The sequence below is a fragment of the Pygocentrus nattereri genome, chromosome 30 (genome assembly GCF_015220715.1).
Source record: "Pygocentrus nattereri isolate fPygNat1 chromosome 30, fPygNat1.pri, whole genome shotgun sequence".
In the NCBI taxonomy this organism is placed as follows: domain Eukaryota; kingdom Metazoa; phylum Chordata; class Actinopteri; order Characiformes; family Serrasalmidae; genus Pygocentrus; species Pygocentrus nattereri.
Genome location: NC_051240.1, coordinates 2,237,501 through 2,260,161, shown reverse-complemented (window position 1 = coordinate 2,260,161; position 22,661 = coordinate 2,237,501). Strand labels below are relative to the sequence as shown.

General features: G+C 42.9%; 1 protein-coding gene across 5 annotated transcripts in view; it reads right to left on the bottom strand.

Annotated features, from left to right (window-relative positions):
* The window catches only part of col18a1b (collagen type XVIII alpha 1 chain b), an 87,855-nt gene that overhangs the window by 31,579 nt on the left and 33,615 nt on the right, over positions 1-22,661 (bottom strand). For 4 of the 5 annotated variants that reach the window (XM_017715768.2, XM_017715765.2, XM_017715764.2 and 1 more), the window contains exons 2-9: positions 17,773-18,314; positions 14,528-14,614; positions 8,613-8,660; positions 8,334-8,448; positions 5,030-5,293; positions 2,462-2,592; positions 454-480; positions 60-266 (exon numbers count right to left, since the gene is read on the bottom strand). In XM_017715768.2, coding sequence (XP_017571257.1) covers positions 60-266; positions 454-480; positions 2,462-2,592; positions 5,030-5,293; positions 8,334-8,448; positions 8,613-8,660; positions 14,528-14,614; positions 17,773-18,314 — 1,421 coding nt within the window. The remainder of the gene's footprint in view (positions 1-59; positions 267-453; positions 481-2,461; positions 2,593-5,029; positions 5,294-8,333; positions 8,449-8,612; positions 8,661-14,527; positions 14,615-17,772; positions 18,315-22,661) is intronic. The other variant, XM_037536531.1, reaches the window with a different exon arrangement.

Here is a 22,661-nt window from a genome sequence, read left to right as displayed (position 1 = left end):
ATTTTCAATTTTAACAAAAGAAAAAAAAAGCTGTTGAAAGGAATCATCAGTTCACTCACTGTATCCCCCTCAGGCCCAGGAGGCCCTGGTGGACCTGGAAGGCCTGGCAGTCCCTGTGGGCCCATTGGTCCCACCACCCTGTCAAGAACTTTTCCTTCCTCGACGTGGATCAACTCTGCAGCTGGACCTGGAGGACCAGGTGGTCCTGGCAGACCAGCAGGCCCACGATCACCTTTAGGACCTGGATAACCTGAGCCAGGACTACCCTGTGGGAATGTTTGGGGTATTAACCATATTAGCTGAATCTGAATCCCACAACTGAGGACCGATTGTTAATGAATGCTTTATAAAACAAAACCCAATTTACATGTAATACAGATTCTTTCATGCAGCGAAAGGTTACAGAAAAGAAAATCTCTTGAGTGTATAAACTTATATTTAGGCGTGATTTACCTTCATTCCTTTGTCTCCTTTTTCACCCTGAGGACACAAGAGAGATGTAAGCAAATAAATCATGAAATATTGGACGGCCCCCTATCATATGCGCCTGGGTCCAGTCAGCATTTAATGGATAGTTCACGGTAGTGATAAAGTCTACTTTAGTTATCTCTCCTTTTAGTAGATCTGCTGGAGTCGTTAGCCACTCTGGACATTCCCTGTTTTACACACATCCAAACAGAACAAAACTAATTCCATTTCTCTACCTCTTTCCGAGTAAACGACCACCCACCTGTCCGGCCGGACACTGATGGACGACTGACTGCCGAGCCCTCCTGCTACCCACTTCAGACCAGCTGCCCACGCCCCAGCTACCACCACCTGCCTTAGACTAGCTGCCCACCCTACACTGATGTTCTCATGGACTCCCAGCTATTACTACTACTAATATTACTGCTATTAATATTAGTAGTGTAATAACTCTGTAGGTAGTCTGACCAGAGGAGGACGGGTCCCCCCTGGTGAGTCTGGTTCCTCCCCAGGTTTCTTCCTCAGCTCTGAGGGAGTTTTTCCTTGCCACTGTTGCCCCTGGCTTGCCCACCGGGGGGTTTTACATTCTTGTTAAAACTCTGTCTTTTCTGGAATTCTGTGAAGCTGCTTTGTGAAAACATCCCAAAAAAAAGCGCTACAAATAAATTTGACTTAAAAATTTGACTTATTAAAGGGCCTCAAAGTTTCAAAAGAAACTATTTATTCCCAGTCCATACAGCCCTTATATGGAAACCAAGCAAAACAGCTTCATTTGAAGTCACTGTTTCTGTGATGCTACAGGAACGGACATTTATTCATATATCCACTTATTCAGCTCGTAACAGTCTAGCTCCGCCCATTCACAATGAAGTATTACGTCTTCATTAATTATTGTCTTAATTAATTAATTAATTAATTATAAGTCATTAAGTCTTAATGAAGTTGGAAAGTCTTCAAGTAACACTTAAATATGACCATTTTTGGTACATAAAACCAAGCAGTTGTTATAAGTGGACCCCCAGGGAAAAATAAACTATGAGAAAAATGTAGGATATGAGCCCTTTAAGTCCTTTTTTGGCGCTGTATACATTCAGCACACAGTGATATGCAACCATTTGGGTGCCCCTGATCAAATAACATGTTCATTCTCTAGTGAGAATAAATGAAGAAGTGTGTCAGAAGTGAACACACTTCTGCACATTTTACTGCACAATTACTGTTTACCTTTTAACATATTGGAAAGAAAGTTGAAAAATTTTATATGCATGTTTTATTATTTTTATTATTATTATAAACTTTCCAACATGTTAAGCAAATAAATAGAAACTGTGCATTAAATTTGTAAAAAAAAAAGTCATACCTTGGTTTTCTGCAGAGGGTGCGTTAAAATGTTCAACTCCTTGAGACCACCGGAGGGTCCAAAACGCATTTTTTCCTATTCTTCATAACTTTCATATTTCATAAGCTACATTCAAAAGGTAACTGTCTTCTTTCTAGTCAAATAGATGGGTAATGTAATTTTACAACTTTATAATTAAAGAAGCTGAACTCATGACTGCTTTTTCTACTGAAAGTTGACCGATTTTTCACAAATCTGAGCTATAAACTGGACCCCCGATGGTGTCTCATTAGAGATATGCTCTGTAAAAATGATTTTTCTTTCAGCAGGAAACTGTAAGCATATAGCAATATGTGTATGATCATAAAACACTTCTTATGTTAATTTGAAAGGAGCTTTTCCAAAAAAAATTAAATAAAAATGTACATTTAATGCAGTTACCAAATAATTTGCCTTAAGATTTGGGCATAAATTCAGATGGAAAAAACTACATATATCCTGTGGGATAAGATGATCGTGTAGAAAATCAGAAAAACATCACGGAGTTCAAACGTTTGCATACAACTATAAGTCTATTTTCTTGTATTGTAACCCTTCAAACCATCTGTACATTCAGTCATTCATTCTTGTCTCTATAGATAAATCATGATGTACCTTTACTCCGCGGATTCCGTCCTGAGATGTAACTGATATATCTGGAGGTCCAGAGTCACCCTTTGGCCCTGCTGGGCCCATGAATCCCTGGTCTCCCTTTTCTCCTCTATCTCCCTTGACTCCTTTGACACCTGGAGAAAACAGAAATGTCTCAGTATCTTATTCAGCGCAGCTAAGCTATCACTGTGAGTATGGGACACAGTGCACTTTAATTTAGAGGTAAGATGTAAACTGCCCATCAAAAGTTTACACTGTGATAAGTGGCCTGTCAGATCTACTTTAATAAAAGACTTCATGTAGTAAAAAGCGACAGAACTAGTTTTATTCAACTCAAAAATTATATTAATTGAAAGAATCATTATGTGTGTGCATTAAAATTAAAATGACCTTTGGGCCCCTGTGGGCCAGGTGTGGCTTCCAGTGAGCTCTGCTTAACCTTGTCTCCTAAACATAATGATTTAAAAATGCAGCATATCATAGATTCTGGAAAAATGTTCATTATTAATACAAATATATGAATAGATATGATTGATGTGACAGCAGATCAACCTAAATACATGACTTAGTGAAGCCACAACTGAACTAGGCTTATAACTTCAACCACATTGATTGAAAGAATGACTCATTCTGAATATTTATTTAGGTTGAATAAAACTAGTTAATTTACCACATGAAGGAAATTTTTTAGGTAGATCTGACAAACCACTCTTTACAGTCCAGACCAGTCCTGTTCCCAGCAGGTTTGTTTACTTTTCAGCACTTAGCAGCCTGTTTTATGGAGGTTTATGTATCAGGTATAAAATTGCAGTTTTGTCCCAAAAGCATGTCGTTGGGATCCGTCCTTCAACAACGGCAGCAGAGACTGTGGAGGGAGGGACGAGTCTCGAACAGGTACTGTACTGAAAGAATACTCAGCAACAGGAGAGCATCAGACGTTTTGTGTGAGTGTGTAATGTAACGTACTCCACTGTGCAATTAATGGTAAGCTCAACATACTGCATAGTGGTAGACTTTAAATAAAGCACTATGCAATTACAGATATTTTGTGGGTCATTCTCACAAAACCGCCCCAAAACATGTCTCATAATGTGTCATAATCTTCATACATCAATTGGAGCTCTATACGGTACAACTAAAAGTTGGTGGAGTTCATTTTTACCCTAATGTTAAGGTAAAATTAGTCTGTACAACTTTAAACTGTAACCTTACAACACAATGCCATGTGGAAAAAAGAAAAAAGTAAAGCATTAGTGTTTATCAGTGTTTTTTGGTAGGGAGAGATAATTGCGAAACACTATATTTTGCAAAATGTGTATAGATTGATAATTGGTAGTGAAAAATCACTAGTTACAGATTTCAAATCCTACTGGTTACAGTAGTGATCATTGGCATAACAAACTGGAAAAGGTTACTGAAAAGCATTAAAATCACAAATCATTCAGGATTATTCATCTACACCCATCATTGTTTGTATATCCAAAGAGAAAAAAAGTTTTCATGATTTCCATTTTTTTAAGTTGGGTAGTGTTTTTGTCATTTTCATGAGAACAGCCCACATGTGATGTTTGGTAGCATGTGCTCATAACACTACACAAGCCCAATACAATACACATTCATGAGTGCTTGTTTAGCAGGTTTTACGAGGAGGAGGAACGTTTGAAGTCAATATAAAATGCTCAATATACACATGTCTGCATTTTTAAACTCTCAAGGCTCTTATGGTGATTTCATCCTGCTTCACATCGAGCAAAACCACGGTAACAAGACATTAATAAAACCAACGAGGCCAGATAGAACAGAAACCAGCATGATTCAGAAAGTTCGGTGGACATCATTGCAGTTATTGTACGTCACAAAATCAACTGCTTAATCAGTGACCTTGGCGGCACGGTGGCGTGGTGGGTAGCGCTGTCGCCTCACAGCAAGGAGGGCCAGGGTTCGATTCCCTGGCCGGGCGACCGGGGTCCTCTCTGTGTGGAGTTCCATGTTCTCCCCATGTCTGCATGGGTTTCTTGCGGGTTCTCCGGTTTCCTCCCACAGTCCAAAGACATACAGTCAGGCCAGTTGGACATGCTAAATTGCCCCTAGGTGTGAGTGACTGTCTGTCTGCCCTGCGATGGACTGGCGACCTGTCCAGGGTGTATCCTGCCTTTCGCCCGAAGACTGCTGGGATAGACTCCAGCATCCCCCCGCGACCCTGACGGAGAAGCGGCTTAGAAAATGGATGGATGGATGGACAGTGACCTTGTATGACTTCTGTTTAAGGCTTCTGGTTCAATGTTAAATATATCAGTGTAAACACTGAGCAAACCAAAACACAACAATATATCATTAGTTTGCTGTGGTTTGGACCAAAGGGCCCAAACTACAGGCATAAACACACGCTAAGAGTATCCAGGACAAAAGGTTTCTCTTGAGAACAAAAACCAAGAAAAGCAACATTTAAGAGTTGACCGAGCATCTGACCTCTCGCACCTCTCTAAACCTCTTCACCTCAGTGAACCACTACAGAAGGACATCACACTAAACCTGAGTGATCAGCCACGTGTGCATTAACAGCAAACTGACCTCTAGGATCTTGTGTGGGTTCCACTGAGGTCTGGTTATACTTGTCCACTGAGGTCTGGGTATCCTTGTCCACTGAGGTCTGGGTATCCTTGTCCTCTGAGCTCTGGGGATCCTTGTCCACTGAGGTCTGGTTATCCTTGTCCCCTGAGATCTGGTTATCCTTGTCCACTGAGGTCTGGTTATCCTTGTCCACTGAGATCTGGTTATCCTTGTCCACTGAGGTCTGGTTATCCTTGTCCTCTGAGCTCTGGGTATCCTGGTCTCCTAAGCAAAATGGTTTGAAAAATGCAACGCTGCAAATTTTAATTTTCACATTCAGTCGCTGCAAATATTACTGTAATTAAGTGAATAAACATAAATTATATTGAAAAAATAATATCATAATTATATCAAACAAAATATCTAGCCAATTAGACTCCACTATATATAAATGCAGGCTAAGTCTGAATTTTTTGCGATGCTTAGCCATCCCAACAACCCTAATTGTATTATTTTGTAGAATAGAATATTTAATTAATTTTGATGAAGAACAAAGTTTAGGAAATGCAAAAATGAACAAAAGGAAACGTGAATTAATTATAAGTGTAAATGAATCGTTCTAGTACAAAGTCAGAGCTGAAACCACATTCTGAAATTTTAACAGACTTTAGACTAAAGTCCTGCTGCTTTGAGTGATTCTGTACCGTAATTATGTTTATTTTATTTAGTTTGTTTATAAAACAGCTTTGAACATATTTTTCATCATCATCATCATCATCATCATTGTCGTTAACTGCTTAATCCAGATAGGATCGTGGTAGCAGTTGGGAGAGCAGAGAATCTCAGATGACCCAGCTCATTTCCGGGGACCCTAAGCCGCTCCCAGGCCAACTTGGAGATATAATCCCTCCTAGGACGACCCCGGGGTCTTATCCCGGTAGGCCGTGCCAGGTACACCCCCACCGGGAGGCGTCCAGGGGGCATCCGGATCAGATACCCAAACCACCTCAGCTGGCTCCTCTCAATGCCGAGGAGTAGCGGCTCTACTCCGAGCTCCTCCCGGATGGCTGAGCTCAAATAGCGCGTAGCAGCCACCCTGCGAAGAGGCTCATTTCCGCCGCTTGTACTCGCGATCTCGTTCTTTCACTCATTACCCACAGCTCATGACCATCGGTGAGGGTCAGGATGTAGGCCGACCGGTAAACAGAGAGCTTTGCTCCCTCTTCACCACTAAAGTCCGGTACAGTGACCGCATTACTGCTGCCACCTGTCCGCATTACTGCTGCCGCCTGGGTCAAGCTCCATTTCCCTGGTGGAGGTCACTGAGGTAGTTGGCAAGATTTTCAGAGGCAAGGCACCGGGGGTGGATGAGATTCGTCTGGAGATGCTTAAGTCTCTGGATATTGTGGGCTGTCGTGGCTAACACACTTCTGCAATATTGCATGGACCTCGGGAACAGTGTCCTTGGACTGGCAGACCGGGGTGGTGGGGCCCATTTTTTAAAAAAGCGGACCGGGGGGTGTGTGCCAACTATCGGGGTATCACACTGCTCAGCCTCCCTGGGAAGGTCTATGCCAAGGTGCTGGAAAGGAGACTACGACCGACAGCTGAACCTCAGATTGAGGGGGAACAATGCCGATTCCGACCCAGCCGTGGAACGGTGGGCCAGCTTTTCACCCTCTCGCGGATTGTTGAGGGGGCGTGGGAATTTGGCAACCCAGTCTACATGTGTTTCGTGGATTTGGAGAAGGCTTACGACCGGGTTCCCCAAGATATCTTGTGGGAGGTCTTCCGGGAGTATGGGCTACTACTCCGGGCCATTCGATCTCTGTACTCCCAGAGTGAGAGCTGTGTTTATATATTTTTCATTAAAACACAAAACTAATTAAAACTTACACTTATGATAAATCAAAATCCCTTTAAAAGGAATCAAAACGATATTTAAAAAAATAACATTTAAAAAAATTACAAAAAACTAAGTTTTGATATTTAGGATTTTAGGGTTTATGACAGCCGATAGAAAGAACCTTATAAATGATGATTTTCTATGTATTTAACGTTTCACTCCCTCTATTAATGTCTTGGGTTTAAATACATCATAACATAATATTTGTAAATATCTAAAGTCAGATTTTTTTTTCTGTGGGATCACAGTTTGAACTAATTTTGCACAATGGTCCGTATATAAATAAAATACATAAATAAATAATGCACATACAAGTACAGCCATTGTCCACAAGAGGGCAACAGTGCCCTGTGTCATGCTCTGTTAGACAGCAGTCTGATCAGTACCCTAGCCTGCAGTCTGCTGTCGAAAGTCACGTCTGATGATTTGAACTTAAATGTAGTGACAGCATTTAAGAAATCAGCACCCATTAACAATATAACAACAACAAATCAATTTAGAAAAACTGAGAAATGAAAAAAAAAACCTTTAAAGCTACATAAACAGGACATCAACCAAGTTTGGGGAGACCAGGAGTGACCCTTAATAGCAAAATGCCATTACAACCAAGTAGCCAAATAAGTAATCAATTGTTTGAAGATGCCAACTGAAATCAGATGAGCTTCCGCTTGACCTGCAGCTACAACGGCCCTTCACGGATAAGACCAGAGGTCACCAGCTCTGGTCCTGCAGAACTCAACTCCAACCACAATCTGCCATACCTGCACTCTTTAAAGGGTTCTTTAATCAAGATGATGGTTCTACACACACACACACACACACACACACACACACACACACACACACATATATACATATATATATATATATATATATATATATATATATATAAAACCATAAACACTCAAGAACCCTTCAACTCAAGGGTTCTTTGCATCATGAAAGGGTTCTTCAGATAGATGGATAATATTCTGGGTTCTTTATATATAACACCAGAAAGGGTTTCACCACTGTTGAAGGCCAAAGAACCTTTTTTGGGTACTATATAGAACCCTTTTTGCTAAGAGTGTACTCCAGCTGATTAACTTCAGAAGTCAGTGATTGGCTGGATTAGGTTCTTTAATGTTAACTGGGGAGGGGGTGGGATGTGGGTCTGAAGGCATAGCACACAGATGCAGACTGAAACTGAACTAGGCAGGAAAGTAAATGTCCAGGAGGAGTGTTTACCAGATGTGCACACAAAAAGCTGGTGTGGCTGCAGGTTTTCAATCACACTTGAAATACATGTGCGTCCACTTTTTGAATGAGTTGGTCTTCAAAACAACTGATTACTTACGGGAGATGTGCTCCTACTTGTTTGGAATGAATACTTTCAGCCAGACTGATGCTTGGTGACACTTGGTGAATAAGATTGCTGACCTTTGGTGTAAGTGATCTCACTTGTTCGTTCCACAAATTCATCTGTGTCCAGCTGGGATTTTCCGGATGTGGAAACCGAAGGTAAGGGCAAAGGCGGAAGCATGAAGGGAGGCTCCTAAAACAAATATACAATGAAGGTTACTAGTTGACTTATAGAAGATATTTTCATTATTGTTGTACACTGTGTAGCTCATTGTTTAGGAGTATAAGTAAGCAGAGTATTAGACTTAAATAGTAACCTAAAATAAATTTAAAAAGGTCTTGTACAGGATTACTTACTGTAGTTCTATCTGTATCTGGGTGCATCCCACTCCCACTCCCTGAACTCTGGTGTCGAAAACAAGAAAGGATGAAATAAAAATACATTTTAATCATTTAAGAACAAAGTAACACCTTTAGAATGTTGGATGAAAAATATAACTTAAGCAAACACATCCATAATTTCCTAAATGCCCTAAACTGAAACTGGAGTACATTCATTATATTAAGGATGTTCTAACTAATCGTGTTGGCGACTGGAATAATGAAGTGAGACGTCATTCCGTTTCAACTGTTTACTGAAATGAAAACCTTAACATATTTACAGCGGGAGGTTGGCCTGAAAGGTCTGCATCCTTAACAACAGAAAATATAGCCGCCGCCCCTCAAGAATCACTGCGTGTATAACGTAACACATGCAATGTCCCGTGGGTAATGAAGTCCATTTCAAGTCCATTTCCTATGTATATTCCCAAATAAACTGACCTACAGTCTCCTTTTAATCTATTAACATATCTGACACATGAACTGTTAATCTTAACACTATCTTATGAATGTTGCTTTAACTATTATTTTAAATCATGTGTTCTAAGTAAATTCTCTGCCTAACAAATAAATTCTCAACATCCTCCCCCCATAAACTACTGTTTATACTATTTCCAAAGGATACAAAAGCTGGATGGGCCTCCGCAGAACAGTCCCTGTGCTGGTGCAGATTGCACACGACCTCACCAGGCCATCACGACCAGGAAACAGCTCTTCGATTTTCCCCAGCTTCCAGCTCTGCCTGGGGGCGTTGTCTTCTCAGATGAGTGCAACATCTCCAATCTTCAGCGAAGAAGGCTGTGGGGTGTCGCAGCAACGGGCTGACTTCAGATCCAGCAGATATTCCTTCTGCCAGCGGTTCCAGAAGTTGGTCACGAGTCGTTGTCTGTAGCACCACCTCTTGGTCATCTCCTCCTTATTGGCTGTTTGATGGTTGATCTCAGCTGGAAATGACTTAGGAGGCAAGCACGTCAGTCTCTGACCCACCAAGAAGTGGGCAGGGGTCAGTGGCTCTGGCTGGTCCACATCATTGGGCACATAAGTGAGCGGTCTTGAATTTATTATGGCTTCAGCTTCGGTCAGCATGGTGCACATCTCTTCAAAGTTGAGTTTAGCTCTGCCAAGCACCTTTCTGAGGATGATTTTGACTGATCTAACAAGCCGCTCCCAGAACCCGCCCCACCAGGCTGCTCTTTCAGCGATGAACCGCCAGGTGATGCCCTTCTCTGAGAAGAACTCTCGTAGTTGTGGATCTTTAATTCGTTGCCAGTGCTCCTTCAGATCTTGATCTGCTCTCTTAAACGTCTTGGTCTGAATAGATCACCTTACATAATCCTCTTCTGGAGATGAATTGTTTCAGAGCTAGTAAGAAGTGCTCCGTGGACATGTCTGAGACCAACTCTAAGTGGACTGCTCTGGTTACAGCACACGTGAACAGTGCTATGTATGCCTTCGCCATAGAGTTCTGGATCTTCACATAGAGTGGCCCGGCGAAGTCCACGCCGGCAACCGCGAAAGGTGGTGATTGTGTTATTCTGTCCCTTGGCAACGGTGCAGTAGTCTGTTGTCCAGGCTTTGCTTTGAATTTCCTGCAAAATACACATCCAGACACCACCTTCCTTACTACCTGCCGTGCCTTAAGAATCCAATATTTCTCTCTAGTCTGCACTAAAGTGTCTTGTACACCTGCATGGCATATTTGCTCATGTTGATTCTGCACCACCATCTCTGTGTATTTGTGTTTGCTGGGCAAAATCCAGGGGTGTTTTTCTCTGTAAGAGAGATCAGAATGTTGTAGCCGTCTTCCAACACTAAGCAACGCATCTTCATGCAGAAATGGTCTGAGCTCTCGTATTCTGGAGTCAGTGTTGGGGCATTTCCCTGCTATCAGCAGATCCATTTCGGAGCTGAAACTCTCTCGCTGAATCACCTTCGTCCAATAAATTTCTGCTTCATTCAGCTCTTCCGCTGTCAGTTCACCACTCACTTTGGATCTTGAGCATGAGTTGGTGATGAATCTCTTGATCCAGGCTGTCACTTGGAGCACTGTTTTTAGTTTGCTGTACTTCTCTAGACATAAGGCAGGACTTAGGAAGTCTGGCTCTTGCTGAACAGCCTGTACTGTCTGGTATTTGGATCGGAGTTCAGATTTAACCTCCTCTTCCTGAACATCTTCCTGAGTACTGTCTGAGTGATCAGCTATCATTAGAACACAAGGACCATTCCACCACAATGTGCTCTGCTTCAGGTCTTGTACAGTTAGGCCTCTGGTGGGAAGGTCAGCTGGGTTAAGTTTCCCCTTGCAGTGAGATCAGGACTGTGGGTCGGTTAGAGTCTGCATTTCGGTGACTCTATTCACTACAAACTGTTTCCACTTATGAGCAGAGCTGCAGATCCAGTGCAGAACTATCATTGAATCTGTCCACAGTCTGAGTTGTGTCTTGTCTAGCTGCAGCGCTTTCATGAGTGTGTTCCCCAACCTGGCTGCTATCACAGCACCCATCAGCTCCAGTCGTGGCAGGGTCATTCTTTTAAGCGGGGCCACTCTGGACTTGGATGCAACCAGGCTTATGGTCACATCTCCTTCCCTTGATTCTCCTTCGATGTAAGCGACTGCACTGTAAGCTCTTTCGCTCGAATCACAGAATACATGTAGCTTTAGCACTTGGTCTGCTGTGGCCTGTGTGTTTTGTACCATCGTGGGATTGACACCTCGTGCAGTTGAGGGAGCTCTGAACACCACTGTTGCCACTTCTTTGTCAGATCAGGTGGCAGCTCCTCATCCCACTGGAGCCCTCTCTCCCACATCTCTTGGAACATGCACTTGATCCTAATCGTGAAGGGTGTCAAAAATGCCAATGGGTCAAAGATTTGAGCAGAAGACTGCAGAACACTTCGTTTTGTGTTTTCTCTTTCCTTCAGAATATCTAGCAGCCCTCTGAGGTCAAACACAAAGTCATCAGTGGCCGGTCTCCACACCAAGCCCAGCACCTTCAGAATGGACCCAGGTGGTTCTTGCTGAGCAGCGCAATCCATCGAGCCTTCCTGCCATTTTTCTTTGAGCTCAGAAGAGTTCGTCATCCATTTGCATAGCTCCATGCCTGCTTCAGACATTATGTTCTTGGCCGTTTTTGTGACTGTGTAGGCCTCTGTCACCTCACTTGAACTTGAAATAAAGTCATCCACATACAGTGAGGATCTGATTATTTCTACCACCTTCGGGTGTTCTAATTCGTACTGTCTCAGATGCCTCCTAATGGTGGCTGCGAGTAGGAATGGGCTTGATGAAGCTCCAAACACCACCCTCGTCATTCTGAGCATGCGCAGCTTCATGTCCTTCTCCTGTGTGGGTGGCCCTGTGAACCTCAGGAACCTTACAGCGTCCCAATCTCTTTCTGTGAGTGAAATCTGCAGAAAAGCTTTCTTGATGTCTGCCATATAAGCAACTTCATGCAGTTGATAAACTTGATGAAGACACTCATCAGATCTGGATTCAGATTGGGACCGGTTAAGAGACAGTCGTTCAGTGAGGGACTTCCCTCTTCGTGGGATGAAGCGTCAAATACAACTTGCAGTTTTGTCGTCGCCTTGTCTTCCCTCAGTACAGCATGATGGGGTAAGTAGTATGTCTGACTGTCCTGCAGTGATGCATGCTCCTTTGGCACATCCTCAGCCATTCCTTGCTTTAGGTAGTCTTCCACAACTTCGTTGTATCTGCTGTACAGTGTGACATCTTTGCTTAGTTTCCTTTTTAAACTCTCCAGTCTCCTTTTGGCTATGCGGTAGTTGTCTTGAAGTGGTGGATGATCTTGTCGCCATGGCAACTCCACTTCGTAACGCCCGTCCTTGAGAATGGAGGTTTCTTCAAACCACTGCAATGCCTCCGCATCCTTTGGGCTCTCAGGCTTCTCACTTGTGATGCCCAGGGACTCGAGCTCCCAGAATGCATGCAGTTGTTTGTCCATCTATACATCGTTGCGGAGCAGTATGTTCATGCATGTTGACTCTGTCATGCTGGGCACTGCCATTGGGCCTTTTACTGCCCATCCAAATGTGCTCTCTAGTGCCACTAGGCTCTTGGTCAGTCTTTCAACTCGGCCTGACACTATCTGCCAGTAATAATCAGAGCCAATTAGCACAGAAAGTTCAGGTTTATCATCTCCATCACAGTCAGCTAATTGAAGACCTCTTCTTTTCATCTCTTTCTGTATGTGTTCACCTGGAACCTTCATCAGTGCTGTGCACACTTGTGGGGTCACAACAGCTTCTATTTCGAGTCTCTGCTGCTTATCCCACACATTCTCCAAGCTGAGCTTCACTATGTTGCGACTAACCGTCATTGGAGTAGAGGAGCCAAATGTGTGAAGAGTAAGCGTTCCTTGTCTGTTAACAGGCAGCTGTAGCTCCTTCACTACATTTTTATGCACGAAACTCCCCTGACTGCCTCCATCTAACAAGCAGCGGACCATCTTCCTGCTTGTGGGCCCTATGGCCCATGCCTTGGCAGTCTGTAGCAACACTGTGTTCTCTGCTTTTTCTGCTTGGGGAATTACTGAGGTTATGAGTGTGTCTGTGTTGGTCGACACATCAGATGGGGTGCCAGATTTTTCTCACAAACGGCTGCATGATGCCTGCCACCACATGTGGCACATGACACGTCCTTCGTCTTGCAGAACTTGGCAATGTGTTTGGACCCTAGACACACAAAGCACCTGCCTAGCTTCTTCAGTTTTCCTTTGCGTGCTGGTACATCGTGGTCTGGACATTTCTCAGCTTTGTGTTCAGCACTATCACAAAACAAGCAATTGTTTACTTTCTGTTCAGTAACGTGTAGCGAAGCTGCAGATGTCATGTTTGGTTTCTTTACTTTCATGTCACTAGATGAATGTGACTTACTGTTTAGTTTGTTTGTGAACTGGTTTTCTCTCTGATTAAATGATTTCATCATTTGTACAGTTCTCTCTCGAGTCTGAACCTCTGTCTGAAGGAATTTAAGCACATCAGCCACTTTCCACTTATCGTTGTCACCTCTTTGACGGCTGTATTCAAGAGCCATGTCATCTGGCATCATCTGGAGCAATATTGGGCATAACATTCCACCATAGGTGTCTGATACCACTCCTAATGATTCTAGGCTTCTGGTTTGAACTTCACATTCATCACACAACTGTCTTAAGGCAGTGACATCAGAGGATTTCTTTACAGGAGTGAGATTCAGTAGCTTTGACATGTGAGCATTTACAATGAGGTCTTTCCTTCCAAATCTTTTTTGAAGTAAATCAGTTTTCAGGTAGGTAAACTTCTCTTCTTGCAGAGTGCACTGTTGTTAGCAGTCTCATACTGGCTCCAAAATTCCTGCCACGAGCTTACATCTCCGTTGAATTTGTCAATTTGTAACTTCGGCAGTCTCACTGTCTGTTTATTTGCACTACTAGCATCACTTTGACGAGCAGGCGGGGGGTTACTCACAGTCTCGCTGATCACTCGATGAGCACGCGTATTTATCTCGATGACGTGATCTCTGTACTCTCTACATATTTACAGCTGGAGGTTGGCCTGAAAGGTCTACATCCTTAACAACAGAAAATAGCTGAAAAAAGCCGCCGCCCCTCAAGAATCACTGCGTGTATAACGTAACACACGCAATGTCCCGTGGGTAATGAAGTCCATTTCAAGTCCATTTCCTATGTATATTCCCAAATAAACTGACCTACAGTCTCCTTTTAATCTATTAACATATCTGACACATGAACTGTTAATCTTAACACTAACTTATGAATGTTGCTTTAACTATTATTTTAAATCATGTGTTCTAAGTAAATTCTCTGCCTAACAAATAAATTCTCAACAAAGGAATACATGGAAACATTGTTGTCAAATGTATTTCTTACATAATCCTCATCGTCATCTTCAGGTCCATGACAACGGCGTTCAGCTGCCCTTGAGTTTCCCACAATCCTCAGTTTTGAGATTATGCCCTAAGACACACACACACACACACACACACACACACACACACACACACACACACACACACATTTTTTAATGACATTACAATTCATTTAAAGTTATGATTCAACCAAATAAATACATTTACAAAATATTCTCCTAACCTGATGGGAGGCTAAAGTTAAAGTAGAGATGTAGTGAACAATTAACAGAAGCCTATACGCTGCAAACTGCACAAAACTAATTAGACATTGTGTATATCAGTGGTCACCAACTCCTGGAGATCTACTTTCCTGCAGAGTTCAGTTCCAACCTACATCAAAAATGCAGCCTCCTCCTTACCTTACACTAATGTATCTGATCCAGCCCATTAAAGATAGAAAGACTTTGATTCAAGAAGTTAATTAGCTGGAGAACCTGTGGCAGACCCAGTGGTTGGGACTAGATTATGCTGGAGGGTAAACATTAAGACCAGGGCAGGTGACCGGTGGTGTACATTGTGCAAACTACATGCCTAAATCATCACAGACTTGCCAAGTATATGGACCCCCATTTAAATCAATTCTGATCCATTTAAAAATGTGAAGCATTTTCATTAAAGCCAAAAGCACAACATGCTTTCAGCATGACCACTAAATGAATACAAGTCTAGGGTCAGGGAAAAAGAAGGTCAGGGAAGGGGATATTTCAAAAGAGACAGCTGGAGAGCGAGAAAGAGTGAAGGAGACAGTGGGAGAGTGAGAAAGAGTGAAGGAGACAGTGGGAGAGTGAGAAAGAGTGAAGGAGACAGCAGGAGAGTGAGAAAGAGTGAAGGAGACAGTGGGAGAGTGAGAAAGAGTGAAGGAGACAGTGGCAGAGCGAGAGAGAGTGAAGGAGACAGTGGCAGAGCGAGAGAGAGTGAAGGAGACAGTGGGAGAGTGAGGAAGAGTGAAGGAGACAGTGGGAGAGCGAGAGAGAGTGAAGGAGACAGTGGGAGAGCGAGAGAGAGTGAAGGAGACAGTGGGAGAGTGAGAAAGAGTGAAGGAGACAGTGGCAGAGCGAGAGAGAGTGAAGGAGACAGTGGGAGAGCGAGAGAGAGTGAAGGAGACAGTGGGAGAGTGAGAAAGAGTGAAGGAGACAGTGGGAGAGTGAGAGAGAGTGAAGGAGACAGTGGGAGAGTGAGAGAGAGTGAAGGAGACAGTGGGAGAGCGAGAGAGAGTGAAGGAGACAGTGGCAGAGCGAGAGAGAGTGAAGGAGACAGTGGGAGAGCGAGAGAGAGTGAAGGAGACAGTGGGAGAGCGAGAGAGAGTGAAGGAGACAGTGGGAGAGCGAGAGAGAGTGAAGGAGACAGTGGGAGAGTGAGAGAGAGTGAAGGAGACAGTGGGAGAGCGAGAAAGAGTGAAGGAGACAGTGGGAGAGCGAGAGAGAGTGAAGGAGACAGTGGGAGAGCGAGAGAGAGTGAAGGAGACAGTGGGAGAGCGAGAGAGAGTGAAGGAGACAGTGGGAGAGCGAGAGAGAGTGAAGGAGACAGTGGGAGAGCGAGAGAGAGTGAAGGAGACAGTGGGAGAGCGAGAGAGAGTGAAGGAGACAGTGGGAGAGCGAGAGAGAGGGAAGGAGACAGTGGGAGAGTGAGAAAGAGTGAAGGAGACAGTGGCAGAGCGAGAGAGAGTGAAGGAGACAGTGGGAGAGCGAGAGAGAGTGAAGGAGACAGTGGGAGAGCGAGAGAGAGTGAAGGAGACAGTGGGAGAGCGAGAGAGAGTGAAGGAGACAGTGGGAGAGCGAGAGAGAGTGAAGGAGACAGTGGGAGAGCGAGAGAGAGTGAAGGAGACAGTGGGAGAGCCAGCAGCAACAGCAGCACTTGCATAAAGTTAGTTAGCTACTGCATGTAACTAGTGAAGGGATGCACATTATCCCCTGTAATCAAAGTAGATTTTTAAAATATATAATAAATTGCTTAAGAATATATTTCCCCCCCTAGGAATAATAGTTCGTTGGCCTTCATGTCTTTGCGAGGCTCATGGTACGTTTCTTGAGAAGGACGCTGTGACACGAGACAAGGCTTGTTTATGCTCATCTTACATCTGTCCAATCAGAACTGGTAATTCTATCATTGTACAACTGGGTGAAAGGCAACCATGTGGTAACCTTCAAGGCCTCAGGCCTGACTGAGAGCGACTCTTGCTGATGTCATGAGGGACACTATCTTTGCTGACTTTATCTCACCAAAGAAGCTGTTTGAACTCAGAACCAACCCCAGTCTGCATTATAATAGTTGTGATTTGTAATAAAGAATGAGCAACTGTATATGTTGCTTGTCTAACTTACATATAATTTGCATAAAGCTATAACTGCTTTGACCAAGTCTGTGTTATATGGGAAAGACACCTTCAGACACCCCCCCCCACCTCTCTCTCTCTCTCTCTCTCTCTCTCTCTCTCTCTCTCTCTCTCTCACCTTCTTTCTCCTTTGAGTTTTAGCCTGCTGATTTTCCTTAAGCTTTTGTCTGCTATATAAGGTAAATTGTGATTTACAACAAATTCTATTATGTATAACATCAAATAAGTGTAATTAGAAAATAGAGATCAGGGAGCAGTGTAAATATTTTAAAACTTCAGAAGTTATTTTTATGCACTACCCAGTGCACAGCGGACTTTGTAAAAAAAAAAAAGTATGAAAAAGAAGGATGCAGATAACTGCATTTAACCTCTGTCTGCAGGCCCCCTGGTGGTCATTCCATCAGCACAATGAAAATTTGCGTGAATATGTCCCTGTATCCCTGTTTTCAGATTAACTAGGACACTGTTGCCTCTGTGTGTGAAATGGTGTGAATGTGTTGAGCTGTTAGTGAGCAATGAGCAGTGAAATGACAGAACCCTCTGCTGTGAAAGCAGTTCACACCTCTCCATAAAGATGGGTCAAGATAAATCTGCACGGCACACTGATGTGTTAAAGATGGACAGATGTACGTAGTAGTAGCAGTCAGCTTGCTGCTGGAATTTTAAACATACTTTTGTCCATTTTATAGATAACAGTGCGCCATAGAGTGTCATGAGCCACTTTTTGAGACTATTTAACGATTCACTGAAGAATAAGTTCCATTAATTATCAGCTACTTTAGCCTCACAGCTCTAGAGCAAATTTAAAGAAGCATACTTCAGACACCAAATTATATTTTATATACAGTTATATGAAGGAATGCAGAACTAACCTTGTACTTGTCTGGATCAGCACTTCCACCATGTCCAACAAAGATTCCAGTGCCTCTATCCAGGTCCATGTCATCTGGGGAGCGCTCGAAGGTCACCACTTTGGGTTCTGAGCTACAATCCTCATAGAAAGATACCTGGTTGAGGTTTACAGCTAAGGAGAAGCGACTCCACTCATCAGGCTTATAGGGTACATCAAAGCTGGCCACCTCTACTGATTGATCTGCACCTGGTTCAGTGTAGTAGAACTTAACCTTCCTGGTGCTGCCCTCAACAGCAGACAACTTCACCCCCACATACATGAGCTTGCGGCCAGAGTCCGTGATGGCAAAGATGACCCCCGCGTCTTGTGATGTGGGCTTCAGCTGGAAGATCAGGGAGAAGTCCCGGTAGAAGGGGCTGGGCAGGTGAGTTCGCGCAAGCTGTCCAGCTCTGGATTCTTCTCCGAACAGATAAGCGGGGTTTCCATCAGGATCATCTACAAGCATGATGTCTTTGGGTGGTGGGCTTCCAATTAACTGCAGCAGAGACACTCCATATTCCTCTGCAAACGGAGACAAACCAGGCAATCAGTACGTTAACAACGAGCAACTTAACAGTTCAGAAAGACTTATACCATGAACATCACTGCTACAGACATAATTCAGATATTGCCAACCCAACAGACAGTAGAAATGCGTCAGTAGAAATTATTCATGTCACTGTAAATATAAAACCTTCTATATCCAAGATTATGAGAGAATATTATTTTTACCTACCTGCGCATGTCTTAGCATTTTAGGGCAGTTTGAAACTGTAGTTGAGAGGTAAAAAATGCCCATACTCTTCAGTAATAATTGTGTGTGTGTTTTGCACTCATCCCTGTTCAGTTTCCAACAGACACCAGTATGAATTCCATGCTGGTCTATTCTGGTTTATAGGTCTGGTGCTGGTTTAGCAGCATCCAAAACAAGTGTAAGGTGGCATTTTTAGCCTGTATCTGAACTACAGTAACAACAGCATGAACAAAGCTGGGTAACATATAGGCCATGATTTGATGTCCTATGCAGCACAATATAGGGAGTAAGGAAGCCACCAGAGATACAAACGCTAATAGAGCAGTATGTTGTCTGTACCTATCTTGTCTCTAAACTGAATGGCTTCACCCATAAAAAGAAACTTAACACTAAGTTGTATTGAACTAGGAAAGGCAATGAGTGGTTTCAGCATTAAACACGCCAAGCTCATCTAGCAGGGTTGGGACAGCTACTGAAAAATTACTAGTTAGCGACTTTGTAGCTACTTTCCCAAAATCTGTCGTTAGCTGCAATTTAGCTACTTTTCCAGAAAAAGTAGTGGCTACTGTCACGGTTGGCTCCTCCCACTACTCCATGTGCTCCTTTGTTTTGATCTTCCATGTGAGTTTGTTTTGGTTTTCAAGTCCTGCCCCTTGTTTGGTTACTCCGCCCGGTTGTTTTCACCTGTCCCTCGTCTTCCCGGTGTGTGTTTAAGCCCTGTGTTTGCCCTTTGTTTTCGCTGGTCTTTGTATCGGTCTTTGTTTGATGTATTGGTCTGTGTTTGATGTTTGCTTTGTTATTGACTGTATTTTGGTTTTGTCATGTCTGCCCCACGATCTCTCCGTATTGGCTCAATGACCTTGGACTGTTTTGACCACGACCCTGGATTTGCCCTCAATAAAAGTCGCTTACCTCCGCACATGCGTCCGCTACCTCGCTCCATGTTACAGCTACTTTATATCTACTTTCAAAGTGTGATTGTCAGAATGTTTGTGAATCTCCATCTGACACACCAAACAAGCCCAAGTGACAGTGTGAACTAGACACTGCATTTAGTCATGTTCCAGAAAGATTCATACAATTAAAAAGCTGCAAATATACAAAAAGATCACCTAAAAGTATAACCAACAATCAAACTTACAGAACCAAATATGTGATATCCAACAAGAATTTAGACTAAAGGCAAAGTCAATTATTCCAGGTTTTTCTTAACAAAAATAACTGAATAAAAAATAAACGATTTTGTGCAAAGAACTGTCAACTAAATAAATAAATAAAACTAAAAGTAAATAAAACTGCTCCAATTTAAACATTTCAGCAAGATACAGACAGCCCTGACATTCAGAGTCCTGTTAAACTTCAGCAACACTTTAGCTTCAAAATCCTCATCAGTGACCAAGGCTGTGTTTGGGGTGGGCTGCTGCGGCTCCACAGCAGTCTTAAACACTGGAGTTAACACATAACTGCTAATTCACCAACCTTTAGTGCTGAAGACTGACTGCTGGTCACACAGCAACGCAGATAACGAAACAGCAAAGAGAAAGATTTAAGACGAACATCGATACTTTGGAGATGAACTGACTTATCTGCATTTATAAGCACTCAGCTGGTTTCTCTATACGTATAAATCTGCAACAACTGCGCTTCTCTTTCTCCAGCTTCTTGTTCGAAGTCTCCCATTCCACCTTAAATGCTGCAACAGGACAATCTGGCACCTCAGGCACCATTTAGGGTGGAACAGGTCAATTTGAACAAGAAGCAGGAGAATCAAAATCGACTTTAGCCTCATAAAAAGTCGAACATTGAGAGATATTTTACAAGAAACTTGCAGAGACTTTCCCGAGATGTGAGAAAAGCAGCTACAGCTGAGCTAAAGGTTAAAGCAGAGCAAAGGAAGTCTGTGTTTCATCCATATTATATTCTTAGCCTGTACTAGTACATCAGCACATAGTGAGGCAGACTTATAGCCATCATGATAAAATGGACATGAAATTGTGGCTCCTGAGGTGGTTTCATTATTGCTGAAAGGACAAAACGGCTCTTCTTAACATTTTGGTTGTGACCCCTGAGTCTCCTAACCTGCCTGCTAGTAAGGGGTGATCAGTGCGTGGGGCCAGCGCGTGAACGTCTGCTCAAACTGTCCGTGGCTCAGTCAGGATTGCACAGTTGCCACCTGCCCAGTTAACAACTACGTTACGTAGAGTGTTACGTAGCTACTCCCCCATCCCTGTAACCTAAAAATACGACGTCATAAAAATATAAGCTTGCAGGTTACACATGCAGCAGTGTCATCAAATATAACGCAATGTACACATGTATGACAGTGGCGTGCATGCATGGTGCTTGGGCAGGGGACGCAGATGAGGTAGTGATACCACAGGGATTTCCAAAGGTTGTGCAATGTATTTGCAAAACACATGCTGTGTACTGAAGTGAGATAACACTGATGAATGATATAAGATCATCTAAAATCATTTAATAATAATGCTTCGCTACAGAATACCATGTAACAACCACCAATAACACATTAAAACCTGCCCCTATAAGGTTTATCTATCAAAGCCAGTTGTCAGCACAGTCCAGGAAAAAACTGTGAATAAAGCTAAAACAGGGCATTTCACATGACATTGTATGTCGTTCGGCTCCAAGAACTGCAAAGGGTAAGCCCCAGTGATTTGACAGAGAATGGCCCAAACAAGTTCCCAAGGTCTGTTGTACCACAACTCAGCGCTATGGAAAAAGAGGTTAGCTGCATGGTCTAAAGAAAATGACCATGCACCTCATGGGGACATATGACAGAACATATATAAACATTCCACTGCCTCTGAGGATTGAAATCGACCTAAGATTTATTAAGGATTATTCCCATTTCCACAAAAAGCATAAGATGAATGGCGAGCTGCAGCTCAGAAAAGCTGCAAAGTGTATGTCCCAAGAGGTCTGGGCTAAAATTAGCATGCTGATTATGTGAATTCGTGCTGGGTTTATACAATCTGCGGCTGTGTGTGAGCGCAGAGTGAAAACAAAATTTGAATTGGTAGCAGGGGGTGGGAATACAATAACACAATTTATCTCAGCAGACTTTAAATTGACTATAAGGAGACTAAGTTATACGTCTGGCTCTTACAATCTGATGGCACTTCGCTCACAGCTGGCCTTTTATAGTGAAGTTGTTTCTGATAAGATTTCTGTGTAAACCATCACTACACACCATAACTAGAGCTCCACAGAGTTGACTCATCGCCATCCACAGAGACCCGACTTTGTTCCCTTAGCAGAGCAAATCTGATTTGTGACAAAATCAGTATGATCACATTTGCTTACATAACCAGATTGGTTGTCATGGTAACGACACAGTTGTATGTATACTGTCTAGGCTGGGGCAAGCTAAAGGTATGGCTGCACCCAAAACTGTGCACTGCTGGTAGAAGCCGGATCCAAATGAACTTCCTTAGCTATTTTTCCTGTTATATCAAAAAACATGATTGCAAAATGCTACAATGACCCTGTGAGCAAGTCCTTATTGAATGGGAATGAAGGAACTGCTAAACGGCTAAAACTGAAAAAATTAAACATTTAGTTTCTTTAAAATAGAAAGAGAAATGGCAGTAAAAATAATCTGAAAAAACTTCAGTTTGAGTATTTTTCCTTTTTTCTACAGTAAACAGGTTTTGGGCTGTAGGCTGCTAGCATTAGTGCTACTGAGCGCTGAGCCGATCAGCTCATTGGCTGAATGAAGCGGTTTGCGCTCAATCACGTCATGAACGAACATAAAACACTGCTAGAAAGACCCATAACTGCAATTCAAAAGTATATTCTGCTGTTCTATAAACACAAGCAATTTTCTGTATAAAACAGATTAAGCATTTATAAACAGCCCTTTTATTTCAGACTCAGAAGCATCTGACAAACCTGAAAGACGTTACTGAGAGGCAATTCTCCTCTCTGCACATACTTTTGTTGTACTAGCCTTGTCTACATATGCACACTTGTGTCCTTACTATGACAACCAATGTGGCCTATGAGTCTGACACTGAATAAAGCAACAAAAAAACAGAAAAACCCAAATGAATGTCGAACCTGAGTCACATGTCTGATCTGATGTTCAACCAGAT